The sequence below is a fragment of the Wolffia australiana genome, chromosome 18 (assembly GCF_029677425.1).
Source record: "Wolffia australiana isolate 7733 chromosome 18, ASM2967742v1".
Classification (NCBI taxonomy): Eukaryota; Viridiplantae; Streptophyta; class Magnoliopsida; order Alismatales; family Araceae; genus Wolffia; species Wolffia australiana.
Genome location: NC_135852.1, coordinates 7299352 through 7321820, shown reverse-complemented (window position 1 = coordinate 7321820; position 22469 = coordinate 7299352). Strand labels below are relative to the sequence as shown.

The following is a 22469-nucleotide window of genomic DNA, read 5'->3' as shown; positions in this document are numbered from 1 at the left end:
AGGTGACAAGGGCGACTCACCGGGAGGGGACGAGGATGGTGAACTGGAGACCAATGGGAGAGGAGGAGTTGCCAAGGGGGGAGGGGCAGGAAACGAAGACGAAGTGGAGGACACGTCCAAGGACCCCGCAGGGGGAACTGAGGAAGAGGAGGCAAGGGGAGAGAGATCATGGAGGGAGGAGGGTGGTGTGGTGGTGGTAGACTCCACGATCAGACGGGGCCCCAAGGGGGGGGCCGAAGGAGCCTCATCCAGCGGAAGGCATGATGAGGTAGAACAGTCCCCAAAGTAGGGTTCATGCTCGGCAAAGGTGACGTTTGCCGAGATGAAGAAACGCCGAGAGGGCGGATGGTAACACCGATACCCTTTTTGGAGGGAAGAGTAACCCACGAACACGCACCTGAGGGCGCGAGCATCAAGCTTTGTGCGCGGCCGGAGAAGAGTCATGGACGAGGCCGTGCAGCCGAAGATGCGAGGCAAGAGCCCCGCCTCAGGGAAGCGTCCGGGAAGGCTGCAGTCATCCGGTCCAAGGCTGGAGAACTCCAGAGCGTGGTGGGGATACGGTTGACGAGATGAGTACTGCCAAAACCGCACGCCCCAAAAACGCCTAGGCGCCGAGTCCAACAGCAACGCGGCGCGCTGTCGAGGTAACATAGCCGATCCGCCTCAGCCATGCCATTCTGCTCGGGGTGGCCACAGGAGGACTCGTGGAGAATGCCCAGTCGGCAAAGAAAGAGTCGAGGTCAGCGTTGAAGAAGTCCCGAGCATTGTCGGACCTAAAACTCTGGATGCTGCGACCGAACTGCGTCTGGAGCATGGTGCAAAAATGTCGAACATTCTGCGCAACCTCCGACTTCGCAGTCAGAAGGTAAACCCACGTATAGCGGGTAGCTTCGTCCACAAAGAGTAGGAAGTAGCGGTGCCCCTTCAGACTGGGCTGTGGGGCCGGCCCCCATACATCACTGTGGACGCGGAACAGCGGGGTCGTAGTGTGAGACGGAGAGGAAGCAAAAGAGGATCTACGATGCTTGGCCAACTGACAAGCTTCACAAATCACAGTCTTGAGGTCCACGCCCAAACATAACAACGGAAACAAACGCTGTAAAGTAGAGAAAGGGGGGTGTCCAAGGCGCTGATGCTCCATCAAAAGACGACCCCGACACTGCTCAGCCGCAGAGAGTAGAGTCCGGTGCACCATGAAGCACTGGGAGCGGCCTCCGTCATCCAGCAGCAGCAGTCCATTCTCCCGCCTAATCGGTGTAGTCCGGCCCACCTTGTCAGACAGAAACATACCGTCAGGCCTGAGGTGGAATGAACAGGAGACGGCATCAACTAAACGCTGTGGAGACATAAGAACTGCCCGCAGGTCGGGAACATGCAGGACGTTGTGGACCACACCAAGACCGTCCACATAGACTGCCCCGATGCCAGCCACACGAAGACGTCCACCCCCTGCCGTGAGAACAGTACGGCCACCCTGATGCCGCTCGTAGGACACAAACCGGGCATTACTCGGGGTCATATGTTCGGTGGCCCCCGAGTCAAGGACCCAAGTAGTATCGGAGACGACAGGAGAGTGAAAAGCCGTATGACCACAGTACCATTCATCGGAAGGGGAAGGAGTGGAAGACGCACCAAAACCACCGAAGTAAGCCGTGGATGGATTCTGCAGGGCTGCCATCTGGTCACGAAGTCGGGCCAAATCTGCCTGGAGCTGATCCATGGTCACTGAGGAGGCGCTGGCGGAGGATGAGTCAGACTGGGCCACCATGGCCTTGCCGTCGGCGGCCTCTTTCTTCTCTCTCCAATCATTCAGGCGCTTCTTGCACTTGTTCTTCCCGTGGCCCGATTTGCCGCAGTATGAGCAAACCGCCGTCCCAGCTGGTGGAGCAGCGGATGTGGGCGTAGGGAGGATCGCCGGGGGCTTGCCGCCGGAAGAAAGTGCAGACGCGGTGGGGGCAGAAAGCAGGGCGGTCGACTCGCCCGAACGGCATGTTGGTTTCGGTGGCGGCGTGCGGCGACGGCTGGCTGCGGCTGGCGGCTGCGGCGCGGGCGCGCTGCGGCTAGGGCTGTGGCGCAGGCGCGCTGCGGCTAGGGCTGCGGCGCGCGCGGCGCAGCGGCGGCGGCTGCGGCGTGGCGCGCTGCGGCTTAGGGCTGCGGCGCGTGCACGCAGCGGCTGGCGGCTGCTGCGTGGCGCGCTGCGGCTAGAGCTGCGGCGCGTGCGTGCAGCGGCTGGCGACTGCGGCGCGCGGCGCGCTGCAGCTAGGGCTGGCGCGGCGCGCTGCGGTTAGGGCTGCGGCGCGTGCGCGCGGCGGCTGGGGCTGCGCGGCGCGCTGCGGCTGGAGCCGGCAGCGCGCGGCGCGCGGCTGGCGGCTTGCGGCGTGGCGCGCTGCGGCTGGAGCTGCGTACGCGCGCGCGGCGGCGGGCGGCTGCGGCGAGCGCGCTGCGGCTTAGGGCTGCGCGCGCGCGCGCGGCGGGCTGCTGCGGCGCGCGGGCGTGCGGCGTCTGGCGGCTGCGGCTGCAGCGCGTGCGCGAGGCGGCTGCGGGCTGCTGCGCGTGCGCGCGGAGGCGATGTGCTGCTGCGCGTGCGCGCGGCGGCGGCGGCTGCTGCTGCAAGAGCGGCAGCGGCGATGTGCGGGCGATGTCAAACCCTAGGTGAGGAGCTCTGGAGCTCTGATACCATGTTGTGGAAGGAAAAAGGAAGATAATAACATGCACATAACTGAGTACATAGGTGGGTATGTATACCCTAAGAGAGAGAAGGATAGATGGGCTAATGGGCTTATAGAATAGGGCCCATTAGCCCATAGTAGCTAGTCTCTCACTAACACTATCACCGGTTGTCAGTCCGCTTTCGACAACCTCCCATTGGTCAATGGCAAGCCCAAATATCGCATCGGAAGACTGCGGATTGGTGTACCTAGCGCCTCAGCGCACTGTGTCTCCTCCTCCTGAGATAGCCCACTGCTCACGAAAGCTGGCTTGGCTCGATTGATTTGCAGACCCGAGAAATCTGCAAACAAGTCGAGTACTGCTCACAAAAGATTTTTTGCTTCTTCCTGTCCTCCTATAAAAAAGGTGGTGTTGTCCGCGTACTGCAATAGCGTATCCCCTCTGGAAAGCTAGGCGTCTGGTATCCCCTTAGGAGGCCATGTGCGCAAGCTAGATTCGTACATGTGGCGAGTGTGTCCACAGCTAACACGAATAGTAGAGGTGCAAGAGGACATCCTTGTCTGACCCCCCTTTATGGTTGTATCCACCCGCCTTCTGGTCTTCTGTTTACCAACACTGAAAAGGAATGTGATGTAATGCATCTTTTCACCCACCTGATCCATTCACTAGGGAAGCCCCTCAATTTCATTGATGCCCAAAGAAAGCCCCAGTCTAGTGTGTCATATGCCTTAGCAAAATCAACCTTCCACATGAACCCTTCGGTCCCATGCCTTTTCCATGTTGTTAAATCTCTCCTGCTGCGACTGCGCTATCAACCAGTAAGCGACCTGGTATGAATGCTGATTGGGAGGTTCCAACGAGATCCCTAATCACCTATCTCAGCCTGTTTGCCAGAACCTTTGCAACGATCAAGTATATGGAGTTGGACAGGGTGGTTGGCCTGAACAAATATGCCTTGTTTAAGTTTTCCATACTAAGACCCTTGTTGAAACTCGTCTAGCGTGGCCATCACATCAGATTTCACCAGCTCCCAGAACTCTTTGTAGAAGAAAACTGGCAGGCCGTCTGGGCCTGGCGCCCCTTCACTGTTGAGGCCTAAAATAACCTCCTTGACTTCTTCCGCAAAAGGCAGAGTCAACTCAGCTTGGTGTGCGTGTGCTAAAGTCTGAGCTCCCTTTCCACACCACATCCATCGGTTGCGTCTACCTTTCTTATAGAGTTCGCGAAAATGATGTGCAACTACACGACCCACTGCATGTGGCTTGTCGTGGACCTGGCCTCCCACTGTTAGTTTCCCAATATAGTTGGACCTGCGCCTCCTGTTTGTAACTAGATGAAAGAATCTTGTGTTAGCATCTCCGGCATGTAGCCACAGCTGTCTGGACCTTTGACTCCAGTCTGTCTCTAGTTTCTTATCTTCCACGGCTATCACCCCTCTCCATTTCCTTCTATCGAGAGCTTCCTCTGCTTCCAGGCACCGCATATCCTCTAAGTCATCTAGTTGCTTGATTCTGCTCAAAGCCTCGTTTCTGGTCTTCTTTCTTTGCATATGTATTCGGAACTCCACAAGATGACGCCGCAGCCCGTTGATATTCGCGGTTAACGTTTCCATAACTGATCTGAGTTTTGGCTGTGACCTCCACTTTTCCGTCACCTCGTGTTTGAAACCAGCCTCCTGGAGCCACGATTTGTCTACCTTGAAGTATGTCGGCCTCTTGATCAACTCATTTGCAGTCCACACAATGGGTATGTGGTCCAAAATTGGGCGCGGAAGTGACCGCACGTCTGCTACTGGGAAGCTTTCCATGAGCTCAACTGAGCATAAAAATCTGTCCAAGCGCGACATCCTGTTTTGGCCCGATGTGCTGCGCCTTGTATAAATGCAGTCTGTGGGCTCTATTTCTTGAAGTGATGACTCCGAAATGAAGGCCCAGAAGGCTTCCGATTCAGTTTCTCTCCCTCCAGCTTCATTTGGCTGATCTCTTGCTTTTAGTGTCACATTAAAGACCCACCAAACAACATGGCACACTCCTAGAATGTGCTTGCAAGGTCGGCGAGCTCCCTCCATAGTTCAATTTGCCATTGGACATTTACAGGACCATATACCAAGGCTATAACCAGCTCGAAATTGTCTTGCAAGCGCTTTAGCTTCGCTGCTACAGTATGGTATATAAAATGGTGCAATTGTATGGTATATAAAAGGAGAAAACTGATGTTGAGGGATGAGGCAGGATGAAATGAGTGAATGAAGGCTGGGAGGGGCGCCTGAGTAAGTATAGTGGAACTAGGACTGGTTGGGAAGGCAGTGGAGCAGAAACAAAGCCCAAAGGGGAAGCTGCCATGAAAGTTTGATTACACTTCCCCTATATACTGCACTATTCCTATCAATGCTTTTGGCTTGAAATAACAGCCGTTCTTATCAGCTGACTTTTAACCGTTGTTTTCCAAAAAAAAAATCAGCTGACTTTTAACCGTTGTTTTCCAAAAAAAAAATCAGCTGACTTTAAAAAAGTAGCAGTCTAGATTTGGATTCTAGAAGGCGTGTCAGTTGCTGGCATAATTAGGCTGTTTGTTCAGCTGATGCTGTGTGCGTCATGTTTCAAATATTCTTTGGTATTTTTTTTTGCGATAAATGTTTGCATGATTCACTGAATGTTAATGATACAGGCTTTAGTAGTGCCTTGTTTTCAAACCTGAACTCTTCTGAAGTTCATGCTGTATTCCATTTGTCTTTGTTTGCAACTTTAAATCATCACACTGATACGGGACTACCTTAGACATATTTGGAGAAGTGGAAAAAACAGAAAAGATTCCCCACACCGAGCTCCTCGGGCCACATGCGAGGAGATTCCTTGTCAACTCTCTATCTAAAAATAAAAGGGATCCCATAACATAAAGATGTATAGTCTTTTCTTGGAGCTTAAGTCAGAGTTTGGGCTGGTTTGTTCCCTACTTCTCTCGAAAGAGTAGATCCCATCCACTTTTAAATGTGATACGACCCCGACGTATCTAAGTCTCTTTCATCATTTAGCCCAATAGGGGCATTTAGGTCATTTGGACCTTTTGTAATCCCTTTAAATAGAGCAGCCCTCCCTTTAGGAGGGCAGCCAAGAAGTATCACAAAGAATGTTTCTGGCTCCCTCCGGCGACGTCCATTCCGCCGGACCCCTCACGTAGGCAACGCCCACTCCGCCTGCCCCCACTTGCCATAGTCCACCCCGGCACGCCGTAGTCCATCCCGGCGCCCTCTCTCTCCCTTCTCGTCTTCTCCCGATATGAGCCAACTAGGTTTGTAACAAAATGAACCCAACTCACCTCCATAAACATTTCCAGAAAGTGGATGGCAGCTTCGCTCCAGAAAGTACCGCTAGACAGCAACATAAATGGATAACCTTTGACCACATTATCAGTGTCATCAGGATAAGCTCCTGCTTTGATGCTGGCTAGGAGTAGGTTCTTTCTTGCAGTTTCTTTATCTGCTCGTAAACTCGCACCTAAAGTCGCTTCTGCTCATAAATCGCTCCCTTATGCTCCCGCTACTGCAAGGCGCGAGTTTACGAGCGATAAAGAAAAGAAAGAAAAGAACTGAAAGAAAGTAATGTTATGAAGTAAGAAAGTAATCTTTATCTGCTCGTGGCATTACTTCTGAGACAGCTCAGATCCTCTCGCCACCAGAAAGGGGCAAAGCTTATCCAGCTTGTCCGAGCTACTTCTTCAGTTTCTTCTCTGTCCCTGTTATTCTCTCTCTCACCACATTCTAGTTGATCTATCTACCTGATGCTTGAATCTTCTGGCGCTATCTTGGAATATTACTATTCTTGGTTTTTCTTAATTTCAAGAGATCAATCAATGTCGTTTCGGATTTTGCAACTCTGATATGGTATTTCTTCCATGGGAATCATATCACATGCATTTCGTTTCTCTTAGCCTTATCTTTATTTTCTATCATTAAGTTCTTCTAGACCTTTGGGCCCAGTAATCTTTATATAGTTTACCTTTGTTCACTAGTTATTTTGATTCGCTTGTTATCCACTGGCCATTTTATTAGTCATCATTAGTTGCTTAGTTATCTTTAAATTCATTTTTTCTTGTCTAATATGGTTTTCGTTTTTTTTTCGCCAGGGAAAATTGTATTTTAGTAGGAACAAGCACCAGGGAAAGACTTCCTTTGTTGAGCACCGGACATTTCTCCATCTATTCCATAGTTTTCACCGTCTTTGGATATTTCTCTTTATGATGTTCCAGGTACTGATTTCATATTTCTTTTCACTAAGACATTCAAACTTGGTGTCATTTTATGCTAGTTATGTTCCTGCCGTTCTTGACCTAATTGTAAGTTATTCCATTTTACTTACAAAATTTTACAGGGGTTGACAATCATTGCATTTAATGATGGTAAGCCTTCTGAAAAAATGTGGCTGGAGATTCTCAGCCTTGGTCCGACATATGCTGTGATGATGTTTGTCCAGAGTACGCATTTCAGTACTTAACGGCTTTTTGTTATTACCTTTTCTGGCAAAGAGTTGTACTTGTTGATTTAAAACAAAATCACGCCACCTTTTTCAGGCCTGCTGGATTTGATGATGATGTATGGTGCATACAAGACAACACGCCGTGTTGCTGTTCTTCGGATTTTCAGCCGTTTTATATGGTTTTCCCTGCTGTCAGCTGTTGTCTCTTACCTTTATATGTGAGTTCTATGCACTTGATTTTGGATTTTAGAGTTTTATGAATACAGATCTTCAGTACCCATTGCCATTTGTGCCTTAGACCTGTTTATTGGTTGCACTGAGAAATACAAATCTTTTTCTGTTGTTTTTTCCGATCACTTCTATACCAAAAATGAATCTGGAGGTTAAGCTTTGCAGCATAAGCTAATATCTGTTTTAGTTTATGTTTAGTTTGTTAGTAATGCGCAATAGGTTTACACGTTAATATTTGTTTTCAGAAAGTCTTTGCAGAGGGGTATGGGCTCTTTCACCTTCAAGCTATATGCAATTATAATAGTCATATATGCTTCAGTCCGGCTATTCTTTAGTTTGCTCTTGCGAATTCCCTTATGTCACCGTCTCACTGGGCAGTGCGACCAGTGGGCTCTGGTGCGCTTTGTCAAATGGATATATGAGGTAAACATTTGATTTGTTGGAATTGTTATTCATAAGATCAACTTGCTATCTTTTAGATGGAAACTAATGAATGTCCCCATCATTGTTTCCGTTTGTTTGAAGGAACACCATTTTCTAGGACGGGGGATGTATGAGAGAACAAGTGACTACATCAAGTATGCTTAGGAGCATTTTCGTTGTCTAGTTAAATGCCTTTTTTTTATCTAGTTGTATTATCGTGTTTTCCTGTCTTTAAACTTCCAATTCTAAATTTATGCATTTCTAAAATATCAAAAAATTCTCATGAAATATTATGAGTTTTGCTTTAACAATCTTTAAAAAGGAAAAGTCGTGCTTTAACTTTTCAGGGTAGTCATTCTAATTTCATTTCTGTGGAAATAAAAACAATTAGAAAAAAAAACTTCATTCAATATGCCGGAGAAAAATTACATGATATTGAATTAATGGCCGTGGCTTTTTGATGTATTGTGCATATTTTTTATTCCGTCCAGTTTTGGCACTATTGATATTGTCTTTTACACTTTTAGGAGGGTATTTTACTTGCATTATACCTTCAAATGCGGTTAAACCTTCCTTTAGGAGTGCAAACTAGAGGAATATTGATGTGCAAAACATGATTCCCCCTCGCCCCCTTCCAACCAGCTTCTGTCTACCCCATGCTCATCTCTGGCCCCAACGATCCTCTCTACCCCATGGTTATCTCTCATTTACCAGATCTGCTGCTGGTTGTTTCCTTGTCAATTTTCTCCTTATAGATATTGACGTGCCTATCTCTTCCTCTCTCATCCAGTGGAATTGAAGCATCAATGGGGTTTCAATTTGGTCATTTGGGATGTACGTTGGGTTGTATATTTAGACAAATTCGAGAAGGTTCTATCACATATTGATTTCCTTAAGTAACATCTTGTTTTAGCATCACAAACTCTGTTGACAGGCTTCTCTTCTTGTGGTCTAGGATTTTGTCTGCAGTTATTCTGCTACTTAGAAGGGTTTTGAGGGTTTTTTATACCTATCATGTGTGTTAATTTTTCATTTATTTGCTTAATTTCCCTTTTGTTAGTTATTTGAATTTCAATTGTTGATTTGTTTCAATTTTATAATAATTGAAAGGTATGCATTATTTTGGCTAGTTGTCCTGGGCGGAAAGTTTGCATTTGCTTATTTCCTTCAGGTAAGTCCTTATTTGAAACTTGTTGCTTCATATTTGAAAGTACATATATTTCTTTTCAAAATTATGCAGATAAAACCATTAGTTTTACCGACGAGAACTATTGTGAAGCTTACTTCTGGGATTGAGTATTCATGGCATGATTTTGTATCCAAAGGTGAGTTGGATGAATACACTTTTTTGGTTTAGATAAGTTAAATGTGCATCTCATGGAACAGTCAGTTTACCCCGTTATTCAATTGTTTGGCAATTAATTTAATGTTTCTATATTGATTCTTTCTGTGGTGAAGTTCAAAAACTCTTCTAGCGTAATATAATGACATGACTAGATTGAAGATTCCATTTGGATAATGATCATAGAAAATAATCATTGAAATGTCAATGAACTGTTCGAGAAAGAGCTGAAGAGGAGAACACAGAGTTGGACGACTGTCAATAAAAAGAGCATTAAGTACAGGACCAGAGATTCCCTTGCCTTCAGCTTAAATGGTTCCTTCTAATCCGTGTTTCACCCCTGCTTCCCCAACACTAGAATTGGTGTTCTACGCCCTTACTTTATTGATTATTGGGGAAGCATGTGGTTAAACTTGATTTTTTGGGCGATCTGAGACACTCTTCCGCTGTTCTTTTTCAATATCTAATGATCTTGGAGGTTTTATATCTGCTGAAGTTAAAGTTTAAATACTTATTCTCAGTGCTTTCGTTGTTAGCTTTCCAGAACTCTCGTTGAGCTGCTAGTATTAAGAAGTTTTAGGTTTTTTATTCGATACCTTTTTCTTCAAAAAAATATATTATACCTTTAAATCCGATAATTAGTTTGAAATATGGTATCCTGAAATGCCTGATTTCAAATTGCTTAATTTTGAGCGGGAGGCTGCATTCTTATTTTAAGTCAATGTGGCTGCAGATAATCATAATGCTCTGACAGTTGTTAGCATTTGGGCGCCTGTTGTTCTGGTGGGTGATCTTTTCAATTGATAAAGTTTACCTTCGTCATTATTCTCTAGGTTTATTAACTTTGGTTATAAATTATGTATATTCTGCACTTGAGATGATATACCTTTCTACAGATTTATCTGTTAGATCTTCATGTGTTTTATACGATTTTCTCTGCCGTATGGGGTTTTCTGCTGGGAGCTCGAGATCGCCTGGGAGAGGTTTGGTCCTATATATTTTTTTGGCTTATTTCATATTTTTTACATCACGTATGATTCCCTGCCCCTTTCAGATCAGATCGATGGAAGCCGTCTTTCATTTATTCCAAACTTTCCCTGAAGCGTTTATTAACAACCTTGTTTCCCACTCAAAAAGGTTCTTTCCATCCTTTTTCATATTTTATTTCAGAGTTATTTGTATAATTGTCCTCATCATTGTCACTTCTGTAGGCATCCTTCCATACGCACTGCTGGACAGGTTTGCAATGATTTCCCTCCCTTCCATACTTTCCTTTCTTTCTGCCACCTTTTTCAGGAGTAAAAAATAATAAATATTGAGAATTAATTTTTTTTGGTTTGACACTGCTTCACACCCAAAAAGAAGCGAGCTACGTCTGAGCTAAGCTTGGATATGGAAGTCTGCTTTTGTTTCTTGACGATGAAATAAGACCAAGCTCATGAGCTTTTAAGTATTTGAATTGAAATGTTGATGTTTACAGCTTGGGTGTAATCTCAAGACATATCTAGTTACCCTAAGTGTTCATCAAAATGATCCCCCATGGTGCAGGAGTCGCCCTTCAGTGCCCTGCACTTAGGGTTTCATAAAATAACAGAGTCTCTTTAACAGAAATTGGAAGTGCGGCTGCCTTAAATACCATCTTCCTAAAATGTCATTAACAAATAATGGGCCCTGATCCATTCACTTTAGTTGCTCATTACCACGTAGGCATTAGTTGATGGTGGGTGGAAACATGGGGGAGAGGATTCAAGAAGAGAGAGAGAGGTTGGGGAGATCGGCAATCAGCAATTCTGGGGCTTCTCGGTCTGCAATTCTTGGGAGCGGGAGATCGGTGAACGGTGATTCTTGGGGCTTCTCGGCAATTCTTGGTAGCGGGAGATTTTGGCGATAAACGTTTCTTGGGGCTTCTCGATTGGTGATTGTGACGATCCTGAGCGGGAGATTGGCAGATGATCCTGAACGGAGATCAGCAATTCTTGGGGATCTTGGGGCTTCTTGATCGGCATTTATTGGGAGCGGGAGATCGGCGATGGGCGATTCTTGGGGCTTCTCAGTCTGCAATTCTCGGGAGCGGGAGATCGGCAATCGGTGATTCTTGGGGCTTCTCGGTCGGCAATTCTTGGGAGGGGGAGATTGGCGATCGGGGCTTATTGGGGCTTCTTGACTGGCGATCGTGACGATCCTGAGCGGGAGATTGGTGGACGATCCTGAAAGGGAGATCGGCAATTCTTGAGGCTTCTCGATCGGCAAGTTCTTGGGAGCGGGATATCGGTGGTCGGCAATTCTTGGGGTATCTTGAGCGGCAATTGTAACAATCCTGAGTTGGAGATCGGCAGACGATCCTGAACGGGAGATCGTCAATTCTTCATGGATCTGGGGGCTTCTTAATTGGCATTTATTGGGAGTACGAGATCAGTGATCAGCAATTCTCGGGGCTTCTCGATTGGCGATAGTGGCGATCCTGAGCGGGAGACCGGTGGATGGTGGGGAGGCCGACCAGATATAAATCGTAAGAGGCAGTGGGCGACCTCGGCAACCTTGGCTACCATCGGCAACCATCCGTGACCCTGCGCCCGGCAACCTCGTGACTGGCGACCTCGTGACCTCGGCGTTCTTGCAACCTTGGCGGCCGGCGACCCCAGTGACCTCGCGACTCCGGCGACCTCGGCGACCGCATGACCTCGGCGACAAGCGACCCGTGACAGATGACTATCCGACAGATGTCACGGAGCAAACGCCTCCGACGCGACGACCGACGCAGTTTCGGCAGATGCGCAGTACAGGGCGGCGGGAAGGAAAGCCATTGCAAGTTCCAACCTATAGGAGTCGCCCAACGCGAGGCTAGCTGCTGCTGTGAACAAGGTGTGAAGAAGATCCGGAGGTTTGGGGAGCTTAGCTGGAGAGAAGTTCGTCGCAGCAAAAATTGCAACATTGCGAGGGGTTTTCGCCACGACAGATGGGACACTGGGGGCCTCCTTCGAGGGGTCTCCCGCCATGAAATACTCCGGCGAGAGGACCCATCTCTACCGCACGTGGGACATGCACGCAGGGCACACACACAAAGAAGATATGAGGAGAGATAGAGGAGACTCAAGCATATGCAGCCAAATGGTGGGCCTCACGCACGCAGAGGGGGAGACAACTGCAACATTGACACGGTGGAGCAGCCCAACGATTTCTGGGCACTAGGTAGGCCCCTCGCTAGCACAAAGCCATTGGCACGTGCAGGCTGCGGCCAAGTTGAACCTCGAGCGGGGGGGAGACGTATAAGACGACCGGGAGGCCCGCAGCCTATTCAGAGGGCTAGAGGAGCGGAGCGAGGGGGGTTGCAAGAGTTACACTGACAGATACCATACTCGAGAGACAAGACTGTGGACAGGGGGATGATTACAATCAAGTCATGATGTGCAAATCATCCACACCGGCAGTTTGCGGAACCCGCCCACCAAGACATGACGACGTCGAAGGCGCAGACGGGAGACTACCGGAATGGTGGAAGACCAACCGGCCATTCACCTGTAGGTGCTCACAGAGCCGGGACAGCAAATACATCGGAAGCGGAGGAGGATGTGTGGGTGAGAGTCGGACCACGAAGACAAAGAAACTCTCTCCGAGCCGTGCGGATTAACAAGGAAGAAAAGGATGAATGCTGCTACAGATGCTTGAAGAATGGACATAGAGCGCGGGAGTGCCGGGGCAGTGTGGCATGCCGAAAGTGTAGGGGGACTGGACATCGACCAGCAGTATGTCCTAAGAGAGCTAGAGAAGGGCCCAGGACTCTCACCTCCACATCGATGGTTGAGGGGGGGGCAGCGGCTCACCAACCAGCTGTTGATGCTCGTACACCGGTTGGAGCAATTAGAAGTCTGCAGGGGGCCCACATGGGTTGCCTTGTTGGGGAGGTCACACAAGGAGTCCCAACATTACATGCTGACAATTTCACTTTGCAAAGACAATGACGATGTGAAGTGCAGTTTACTCCCTCATGTTCCTCACAGCTCACGCTCTAATACCATGTCAGATTGGTAGATGGAGTAGTTGAGAATCTTCCCTCTACTAGACCCTAGCCGAAAAGTGGAGAGACTGAGAGGTCCTAAAAAGATACGGCCAATGATGAGATTGCAATGGACACAGGAGGGGGCAGGGGGAACAGATGCTCAATCATGAAATATATTTCATGGAATGTTTGCAGGCTCCAAGATGAGTGGAGAAGAGGGGTGATAAGAAATCATCTGAAAGAATGGGGAGCCACGGTTGTATGCGTGCAAGAAACTTTGTTGGAATCTTGTGAGGCTAGAGTGTGGAACACAGTGGGCAGAGGATTTCTTGAGGGATTCTTGGTGGTTAATGCAGCTGGATGCTCTGGTGGTGTGGTGGTAGGTTGGAATGATACGGTGTTTTATGAAGTGGAAACCTAGTCGGCCCAAGCGATGCTGCAGTCAAGTTTAGAAGGATAAGTGATGATTTTGACATGGTAATAGTAGCAGTATATGGTTCAGCGAATGCCACAAGGAGGAGCGCATTATGTGGTTAGCTGGCAGAAGTGGTATCCAACTTCCAAGGTTTTCCAATGCTGTTCCGGGCCGATTTCAATGTGACGCTAGAGGCGAGTGATAGGCCAAATGACAGTGGGGGGCTAGACCCTAACTTGGCGAACTTTTGGTCATTCATAGTCATTGCAGACTTAAAAGAAATGGGGCCAGTGGACTTGTGTGTATATGTGGAGGAGCATGGCCGGAGGCGAAATGAAATCAAGCCTAGACAGCTTTCTATGTTCAGTTGAGGTGCCGGAAAAGTTCCCAAATGTTGATGTGAGATCACTGCCAAGACCATTGTCAGATCATACTTCCCTCTTGTGGGCGACAAACGAGACATTCAGGCGATCTACATATTTTAAGATGGATAAATCATGGTTCAATGAAGTCAATTTTTGGGGTGAGATAGAGCAAGCATGGACTGCACAACACAAAGCAGGGTCGGACAGAGACAATAGCGGAGAGACTGAAAGGGCTGCGGCAACATTTGATGGGGTATCAAGAACAAGTTTGGGAAATCATGAAGAAGAGGAATGAAGCTCTTGCTAGAATAAAGCAACTCGATGTGTTGGAAGACATCAGAGCTCTAGGGGGAGAAGATGCTCAAGAACACAGATGGCTGGGGGTGGTGGCAGAGGACTACAAAACAACCGAAGCAAATCAGATTTTTTATGCAACGGCCTATCTCCAGATGAGAAGGCACGGTGCGCAGAGATATTGAGAACACGATTGGGAGATTCCCAATGGGGTATTTGGGCCCACCACTGACAAAAGGGAAGATGGCAAGAGCAGATTGGCAACCAGTCAATGAGAAGGTGGAAAGATGACTGGAGGGGTGGCAAGCAAAGGTGTTATCAAGAGGGGGTCAATTGGTGTCGCTGCAATTGTTACACTCATCTATTCCGATATTCTACCTCTCAGTATTCAAGATGCCAACAGGATTCGGGAAGTGATTAGAAGGCATGATGAGGTGCTTTCTATAGAGAAGATCTGGGCCGGAACAAAGCAAGGGACTTGCGATGGTGGCTTGGGACAAGGTATGTCGTCCCACCAAATCGGGGTTCCTACACATGTAGAGTATGAACATGGCATTACTATCCAAATGGGTGGAGAAAATTATGAATCCACGTGATGATCTTGTCGTGGGCCATCTGGTTGCATCGAAACAAGGTTCTGTTCAGGGGAAGAATGTCTTCTACAGATGGAGTCCGGATGGTTTAAAAATGACATGCCTCCAGCGGGTGACCGATGAAGAGGGGAGGATTTGAATATGATCGGATAGATGGTGAAGGGACTGTAAGGTCTTGATGGGGGGTTCACCGATTCATCAGGTGTTCATCCCTTTAGTATATATTTTTTAAAAAATACAACTAACTATTCTTCTTGATTCTACTTGATTGGTTGATTGGGAATTTGTTGCCAAGTTCCTGATTGGAAATCCTAGGTCTTGTGAAAAGAAGCTCTGATAGAGTCCTGTAAAGGACTCATCGTAGAAGGCCCAAATAGGCCATCGGGGGCCCAGTAAATAATTAGGCAGGAAAGACCCGTAACTGTCAGGCTTCACCTAACAGTTTTAAATACTTATAAGGTACCACAAAGACAGAGAGGACAGAGGATCATGTGAGATTTCTTCTGGGCGTGAGGTAGCTGTATTTAGCAATGGTAACGACAAGTGATTAGGCGATTCTTGCTTCTCATTTTGTTCTTGTTCTTCTCTCCCTCTTTCTTGATTCTTGTTAGATCTCCATGGGGATTGTCATAAGCTCCCCAAACAAGAGTCAAGATTGAATACTCAATGAGCTGGCTCCACATCCTAAATCCTTTTTTGAATGGCTCTGGATTTGAGATTGTTCTAAATTATTATGAATTGGAGTGGCCCTGCTAATCTTTTCTGGAATCTTTTTGGACTAAATTTGGATTGTTGGTTAACCTAAGTGATTGGAGCACTTCATTTTAGTACATTTTGCCTTAATTTTTGGCGCAAAAAATAAGTTATGGAGGAAACCACTTATCCATCATAACATACATCTTTGCCACTTGGTATATAATTATTTGACGAGCTGAAATTGTCGTTCTTGTTTTTTTTTTTTGGTTTCAAAGAACTTGGAGAAAAATAGGTCAGATGCTGCAAAATTTGCTCCCTTCTGGAATGAGATAATTAAAAAATTAAGAGAGGAGGATTACCTCACAAACTTGTAAGTTATATTATGGTTTTATCTCATATCTGATTGTTATATATTCCATTTTGTACTGAATGAGAAATATTTCTTCTATTAGTGAAATGAGTTTGCTAATGATGCCAAAAAATTCTGGACTCGTACCCCTGGTTCAGTGGCCACTAGTTCTTCTCGCTAGTAAGGTATGCGAATTTTCTCTATTTTCAATATTCAAAATGGAAATTGTGTTTTGGAGGCGTTTACTGCTGTTATTTATGCCAGATATTTGTTGCAAAAGATGTTGCTGTCGACAACAAACTATCCCAAGATGAGCTCTGGGAGAAAATCTCGAGGGATGAGTACATGCAGTATGCTGTTCAGGAGTGTTACCATAGTGTTTATCTTATCTTGATGTCTATTCTAAACAGCGAGGGGAAAATGTGGTGTGTTCTTTGATTTAAATAGCTACACTAAATATTTTTGCTTGTTATTTTATGCTTTCTCTTTCCCTTTTACTATGGGTTCTTTCTATCGATTCTAGGGTGGAAAGGATATATGCTGATATTAGCGAAAGCATATCAAAGAAAAATATCGAGAAGGACTTTCAACTGAGCAAGCTTTCGGTCGTTATTTCAAGAACTATTGCTCTCACCGGAATTCTGGTGGGTGAAATCTTGTCGTTTAAAGAAACGTATTATTTTTATTTTTTGGAATATGAGGTGTCTTTTCTGCAGCAAATTTATGGTAGCCTACTTACAAGATACTTTTTTTCATAAATCCTTGAAAAGTTCATTATGAAACATAGCATGATTTGGAAACAGTGCATAGAATGAGGGATTCTTGGAGGAGAGGGGGCTACAGCTTCTTGATTCTTGGAGATCTCTTGTTGAGGAGTTTCTTGATTCTTGGAGGAGAGGGAGCTATGGCTTCTTGAGCAAAGGAGTGGAGATTCCTTGCCAAATCCAATTAAAGATTGTCATGGTGGTGGATTGAACAGTTTTAAGGGAGAAATCAATGGCGAGTTAATCGGAGAACTGAAATTTACTAGAGATTTTTGCCAGCGTATCTGAAGATCTGGGAGCTGTATACCAGTCTCAAAAGAGAGCGGATCTTGGAGATGGGGACCAGTGTTTCTTGATTCTTGGAGATCTCTTTACGAAGTGTTTCTTGATTCTTGGAGAGGGAGCTACAGCTTCTTGAGCAAAGGAGGGAAACTCGTCGTCTTCATCCGGCAGGTCCAGGAGCATAAAATACACCGTCGAAGATCCTTGATAGAGGGTTCCTCAATCTCACCTGTTCTTCGCCACCTGCTCCATTTTATAATGTCCTGCAGGGAGGAATGGTAACTTCACCGTCAATATAGTCGACTTCTTGAGCTCAGCTGCATTTGCCAGTTCCCTTGTTGTGCGGGCCTACAAAAGCCTTTCATGGTCGTCTGCTGATAGGAGATGGTTCTTCGAGTTCCAGATCAGGAAATTTGCTTGACATATAGGCCTTGGAGGCGTATTTTTGCCTCGCAGACTTGGATTTAGAAACAATGATGGGTGAGGGTTGGACCACGTTGGAAGAGAGCAATACAAAGTCTATCACAACATCAATTGGAGGGGCAGGGCTTGCGACCGATGCCTCCAGCATGGACATCATGCTCGGAAATGTAGAGGCTTTGTAGTGTGCCATAAATGCAGAGAGACTGGTCGCCACCAAGAGAATTGTCATTGGAGTAAGGAAAGAGCAGTCCGAGGGCTCCTACGTCTGGCAAGACAAAACATGGGTCATCTCGAAGGGAGGTGAACAGCCTAGCGAAGATGAGCTACACTGAGGTTCACAATGACGTTCTCAGGGGGTGCCCTATAGGAGAGGTGACTTGTGGAACCCCTGAAATGGAGGAGGTGCGACAAGGACTCTTGGAAAAATTTCCAATTCGGGATGGCAGAAATAGGGCCTCTGGAAAATGGTCGTTTTTTCATCCGTTGGGTCTCTGTGGTTGCCTACATTCTGGCCAACGGCTGGACGCAAGCGGTCAATGGTCAGGCAGAGTTGAAATGGCCGTGCTACGTAAGGATGGAGCATTAGTCGGACACGTTCTTTTCTCATAGCGGAAGCACATGGCGTCCCGATGGGCTACATGATCAGGCCAGCACTGGAGGCTTTGATCAAGCCATTTGGAATGCTCCAACAAGTCTTTTCCTCCAGACTTGTATCTGGCTGCCCTAATGTTGTGATTACCAATGAGATATTTGGGCCTACCATTGACGAAGGGTAGGCTGACGAAAGCAGATTGGCAACCGGTTATTGAGAAAGTAGAAATATGGCTACAGGGGTGGGAGACAAAGGTGTTATCGAGAGGGGGCAGATTGGTGCTGGTGAGGTCCGTATTATCATCCATTCCGCTTTTCTATCTCTCAGTTTTCAAGATGCCAACGAGAGTCGGGAAGAGAATAGAAGGCATGTTGCAATGTTCCTATGGAAAGGTTCTGTAGCAGAACAAAGCAGGGGACTCGCGATGGTGGCATGGGATAAAGTATGCTAGCCCACCAAAGTGGGAGGTCTATATGCAAAGTATGAACATGGCATTACTAACCAAATGAATGAAGAGAATTATGAATCCCCGAGAGGATCTTGTCATCAAAGTACTCTAAGACATCTGTGGAAAGGGACTGAATTGGGATGAAACAGCAGAACCGTACCATGGAGCATCGCCTTTTTGGCAAGGTCTTAGACAGATCTTCCCGAGAGTACAAGGTTTTTTTTCGGCCAAGTTAGGCGATGGGGCGATTTTTCAATTCTGGAGAGATGCATGGTCGCCACGCGGCAGCCTACGCGTGATGTTCCCCAGATTAAATGCACTTGCATGTGATCAAAATGCCCAGGTTCAAGAAGGCTGGGATGGAATGTGGAACCCGATCACCAGGGGGCCTTATCCGACCAGCGCATGGTTGAGTTCATGAGCATGCAGCAGTCCCTAATCCAACTATGAACTAAAGAGGGCGAACGGGACAGCTGGGCATGGACAAAAGGGCCCTTCTCGGTCTAGAAGGCTTATTCGAGGATTCGAGCGGGACGAGGGGAAGACACGTCACTAATCAGGGCATGCAGGTTATGGCGACAAAAAGTCCCCTTGAAGGTGAGGATTTTTGGATGGCTGCTGGCACGAAGAAGACTCATGGCAAGAGTCTTTCGCAGAAGGTTATATCCAGATGCATCGTCGCAATGCAAGCTATGCTTGACTGGTGAAGGCGACTGTAATCATCTCTTCTTTGAGTGCTCCTTTGCGTGCACGATTTGGGTCAGCCAGATTCTTACAAGAATAAAGGTGACATCAGAAAGGGCTTTCTGGGACTCGGTACAGAAATGTAGAGGCAGAGGAAACGGGGAAGGTGGACGAGCACTAACGGTTCTGTGGGCCATCTGGCTGCACAGAAATGAGGTGTTGTTCAGGTGAAGAACACTTCTACGGATTGAGCTATACACGAAGTGGAAAGATTTCAGGCAGCATGCCTCCTGCGAACAGCAGGAGGGTGATTTTGAATGGTCGAAATGAAAGGGAGGGGTCCGTAAGGTTCCGATGGGAGGTTCACCGAGTCGTCGGGTGTTCATCCCCTGTTTTACTTCACAAAAAAAACACCTGATGGGGTATTGGAAGCTTGTTAAAGAAGACAGGAAGAGGAAAAACAAAGCCTTATCTGATTTGGAAAAACAAAGATACAAGAATCTCAAAGTTATCAAGGGGTTGTGGCGGAAGAGGATTGGAAACTGGAAATGGATTGGAGACAACGCTCTATACAATTGTGGCTGTGTGCAGGTGTGCTAATGCAATCTTTTTTTATTTTGTGGCTAATAACAAGAGACACACAAACCATATCCTGAGAATAATGATACCAAACCAGGAACATGTTGGCGCACAGGCGGTGGGATAGGTTATTGCAGACTGCCTCCACTCTCTCTCCAAAAACGAGAAGAGAAATCAGTGGAAATGGAGTGGTAAGGGGGGCAACAATGCTGACTCCAGAGCACCAATCCGAATTGGTCAGAGATTTTGGTACTCTTTTATCGCGAGTGTTGGAACCTGGTTGGGTCTGATGGGTGGCCCCGTTCGAAGAATTTCGTCAAGGACAGGGTTGGACGGAGAGGATCAATAGATCACATCTCTTCCTTGTGCTGAAATTCTGAGGAGCCGCTAGAATTGAGGACTGCAGACGCATTTCATTGTCCGATTCAATCTACCTTACGTTCAGCATGGTGTCGGTGAACAGGCTGAGGGATGTGTGATCAGAGAGCTAGTTGGACCCTCCCAATCAGCATTCATACTGGGACGACTATTGTTGGACAACACGATAGAGGTGAGAGAGATACTAGCATCATGGTGAAGGAAAGGTACCCAACAGTTTGTGGAAGGTCGATTTCACCAAGGCATATGACTTATGGAGTGGTAGCAGACCGGAACAAAGATGTGGGCTTGCGATGGTTGCATGGGACATTGTGTGTCGAACTATCAACTTGGGAGGATTGGGGATCTTGTACATATAGATTATGAACTCAGCATTGCTAACGAAATGGGTAGATAGGATAATGAATCCTCGAGATAACATCATGGTTTTAAAAGGGTTTTAATACTGCAGGACAACTAATGGGGGGGTTTAATTGGGGGAGAAAAGCAGCTCAGTTCCAGGAGGCGTTGCCTTTTTGGCAAGGTCTTAGACAGATCTTCTCCTGGGTCTGGTCTGCCAAGTTAGGTGATGGCTGCGTATTTTAATATTGGTTAGATACATGTTAGCCATAAGGCATGTATCGTTAAGCATTCCTTCACTTTTATGCGCTCACACAGAGCCCTAATGCCAATGTTCGTGACTGTTGGGATGGAGCATGGAACCCAGTCTTCATTAGTGCCCTGTTGAACCAGAGGGTTGCAGAATTCCTGGACATGTAGCAGTCCCTATAATTTGAGGTCCATGGTGCAGCAAACAACATGGCTGGACATGTGTCAACGACCCTTTTTCAGTCCAGAAGGCATACATGAGGATTGGAGAGGGCCAAGAGGACCGAACAATCATCTGGGCATGTAGGTTCATATGGTGGCAAAAAGGCCTGCAGAACGTACTGATTTTTGACTGGCTTCTATAATGGAGAAGATTATTGACCCGGGCCTTTCGCAAAAGGCTATACCCAGATACTTCCTTGGCAAGTGTGTTATGCTCAAGAGGAGGAAAAGATGTTATCATGTGTGTTATGCACAATGGTGGACATGAATTCTGAAGAGGCTTTTCTGGGGCTCAATCCAGCGCTGCTGGTGTAGAAGGAAGATGGAGTGCGAGTACCTGCGGCACTTCGGGCCATGTCGCTGCATAGGAATGATGTGCTGTTCAAGGGGAGGGCGGCTTCTACTGATGGAGCTATCCATGTGTTGGAAGGACTTAAGGCTGCCTGGTTTTCTCAGGTTGTGGATAAAGAGAGGGTTTGAACGTGTTTGGATTGACCGAGATGGGTCTATAAGGTTCTACTGGAGGGTGACAGACTCGTCTGGTGACCATAAAAAAAAATAATTTGGACACTGCATTTTTCTTTCTGGCCGTAGCTCGCAATTTATTAAATATTTATGGAGAGCTAAAATCGGTAAAATATTTATAAAATATTTTATCGATTTTTACTCTAATTTTGCTGAACTACTAGGCTTCCTCCTGGTGGTAGTTGTCATCGCTTCTAGTTTCTTTGTTTCTGGATATTTATAACAACTTACAAAATGTTCATCCATGTTTTTGTTATCTTTATTTCATTCTTTGGCATTCCACTTATTCCAAATCTTTTCATAAACTTCATAAGTTTCTTTGGAACTGTTTGATTTTTTAAGATACAGGATTCATGATTCTGATGGGGTTTACACTTCGTATCTTATGCTTTCAGAAAGAAGCCGAATCAGCTGATCAAAGTAATGGTGCTACTAAAGCAATACTAGATTTGTATGATGTTGTCCACCATGATGTGTACAATCTTGATATGAGGTATCACCCATCCAATCACTGCTCCTTTGCGGATGCTCCTCTGTACTCCTGGTTTCTTTGTTGATCATATTTATTTTTCTAGGCCTAACATGGAAGTATGGAACAAGATATCCCGTGCCAAAGTTGAAGGCCGACTATTTTCGGAGCTCAAGTGGCCGAAGGATCCTGAATTGGTATCTCTCTTTCTATTGTTTCCTTGTCATATCCTACTTAAACCCACAGCTTTTAATAAACGTTGATGAAAATTTTAATGGCAAGTTTTTAGTTATATCTATGTATCCTCGTACATGTCAAGGCACTAAATTTAAAAATTGAGCCTTTTGTAGGTATATCTACTAATCATTAATATGTTTAAATTTAAATGGATGCTTTTCGTGTTGAAGTTCAATTGATGTTGAGTTTGACAGTGCGCGTATTCTTTTTGTGACACTTCATAAGAGGTCTTTGATTTGCTTTGTTTATCATGAGAGCGAGATGTTTTTTGAGAATTTCACACCACTTAGCTGAAAGTAGCTTTTGAAGCTGAAAAGTTTTGATTTTAATATCCCATAAGAGTAGTTGGTTTGTGCTTTCAAACTAGTAACTTCTATTTAGATTTTCTGATGGACATCACATTTAATATATAGGCCTGCTGAACATATTAA

The 22469-nt window shown here is 46.4% G+C and overlaps 1 protein-coding gene and 1 long non-coding RNA gene across 3 annotated transcripts in view; both read left to right on the top strand.

Annotated features, from left to right (window-relative positions):
- Positions 1-22469, top strand: part of LOC144715335 (callose synthase 9-like) — a 93321-nt gene that overhangs the window by 52412 nt on the left and 18440 nt on the right. For both annotated transcript variants that reach the window (XR_013584576.1, XM_078590281.1), the window contains exons 14-30: positions 6793-6915; positions 7038-7140; positions 7237-7360; positions 7619-7796; positions 7899-7951; positions 8907-8967; positions 9037-9121; positions 9872-9921; positions 10035-10121; positions 10193-10275; positions 10350-10377; positions 15774-15868; positions 15951-16032; positions 16112-16272; positions 16371-16491; positions 21728-21825; positions 21908-21998. Coding sequence is in view for 1 of the 2 variants with exons in the window: in XM_078590281.1 (XP_078446407.1) it covers positions 6793-6915; positions 7038-7140; positions 7237-7360; positions 7619-7796; positions 7899-7951; positions 8907-8967; positions 9037-9121; positions 9872-9921; positions 10035-10121; positions 10193-10275; positions 10350-10377; positions 15774-15868; positions 15951-16032; positions 16112-16272; positions 16371-16491; positions 21728-21825; positions 21908-21998 (1623 nt within the window). In the remaining variant the exon portion in view is untranslated. The remainder of the gene's footprint in view (positions 1-6792; positions 6916-7037; positions 7141-7236; positions 7361-7618; positions 7797-7898; positions 7952-8906; positions 8968-9036; positions 9122-9871; positions 9922-10034; positions 10122-10192; positions 10276-10349; positions 10378-15773; positions 15869-15950; positions 16033-16111; positions 16273-16370; positions 16492-21727; positions 21826-21907; positions 21999-22469) is intronic.
- Positions 8338-8793, top strand: LOC144715336 (uncharacterized). The gene is made up of 3 exons (XR_013584577.1): positions 8338-8491; positions 8587-8666; positions 8752-8793. It is a non-coding gene; the product is annotated as an uncharacterized LOC144715336 (long non-coding RNA).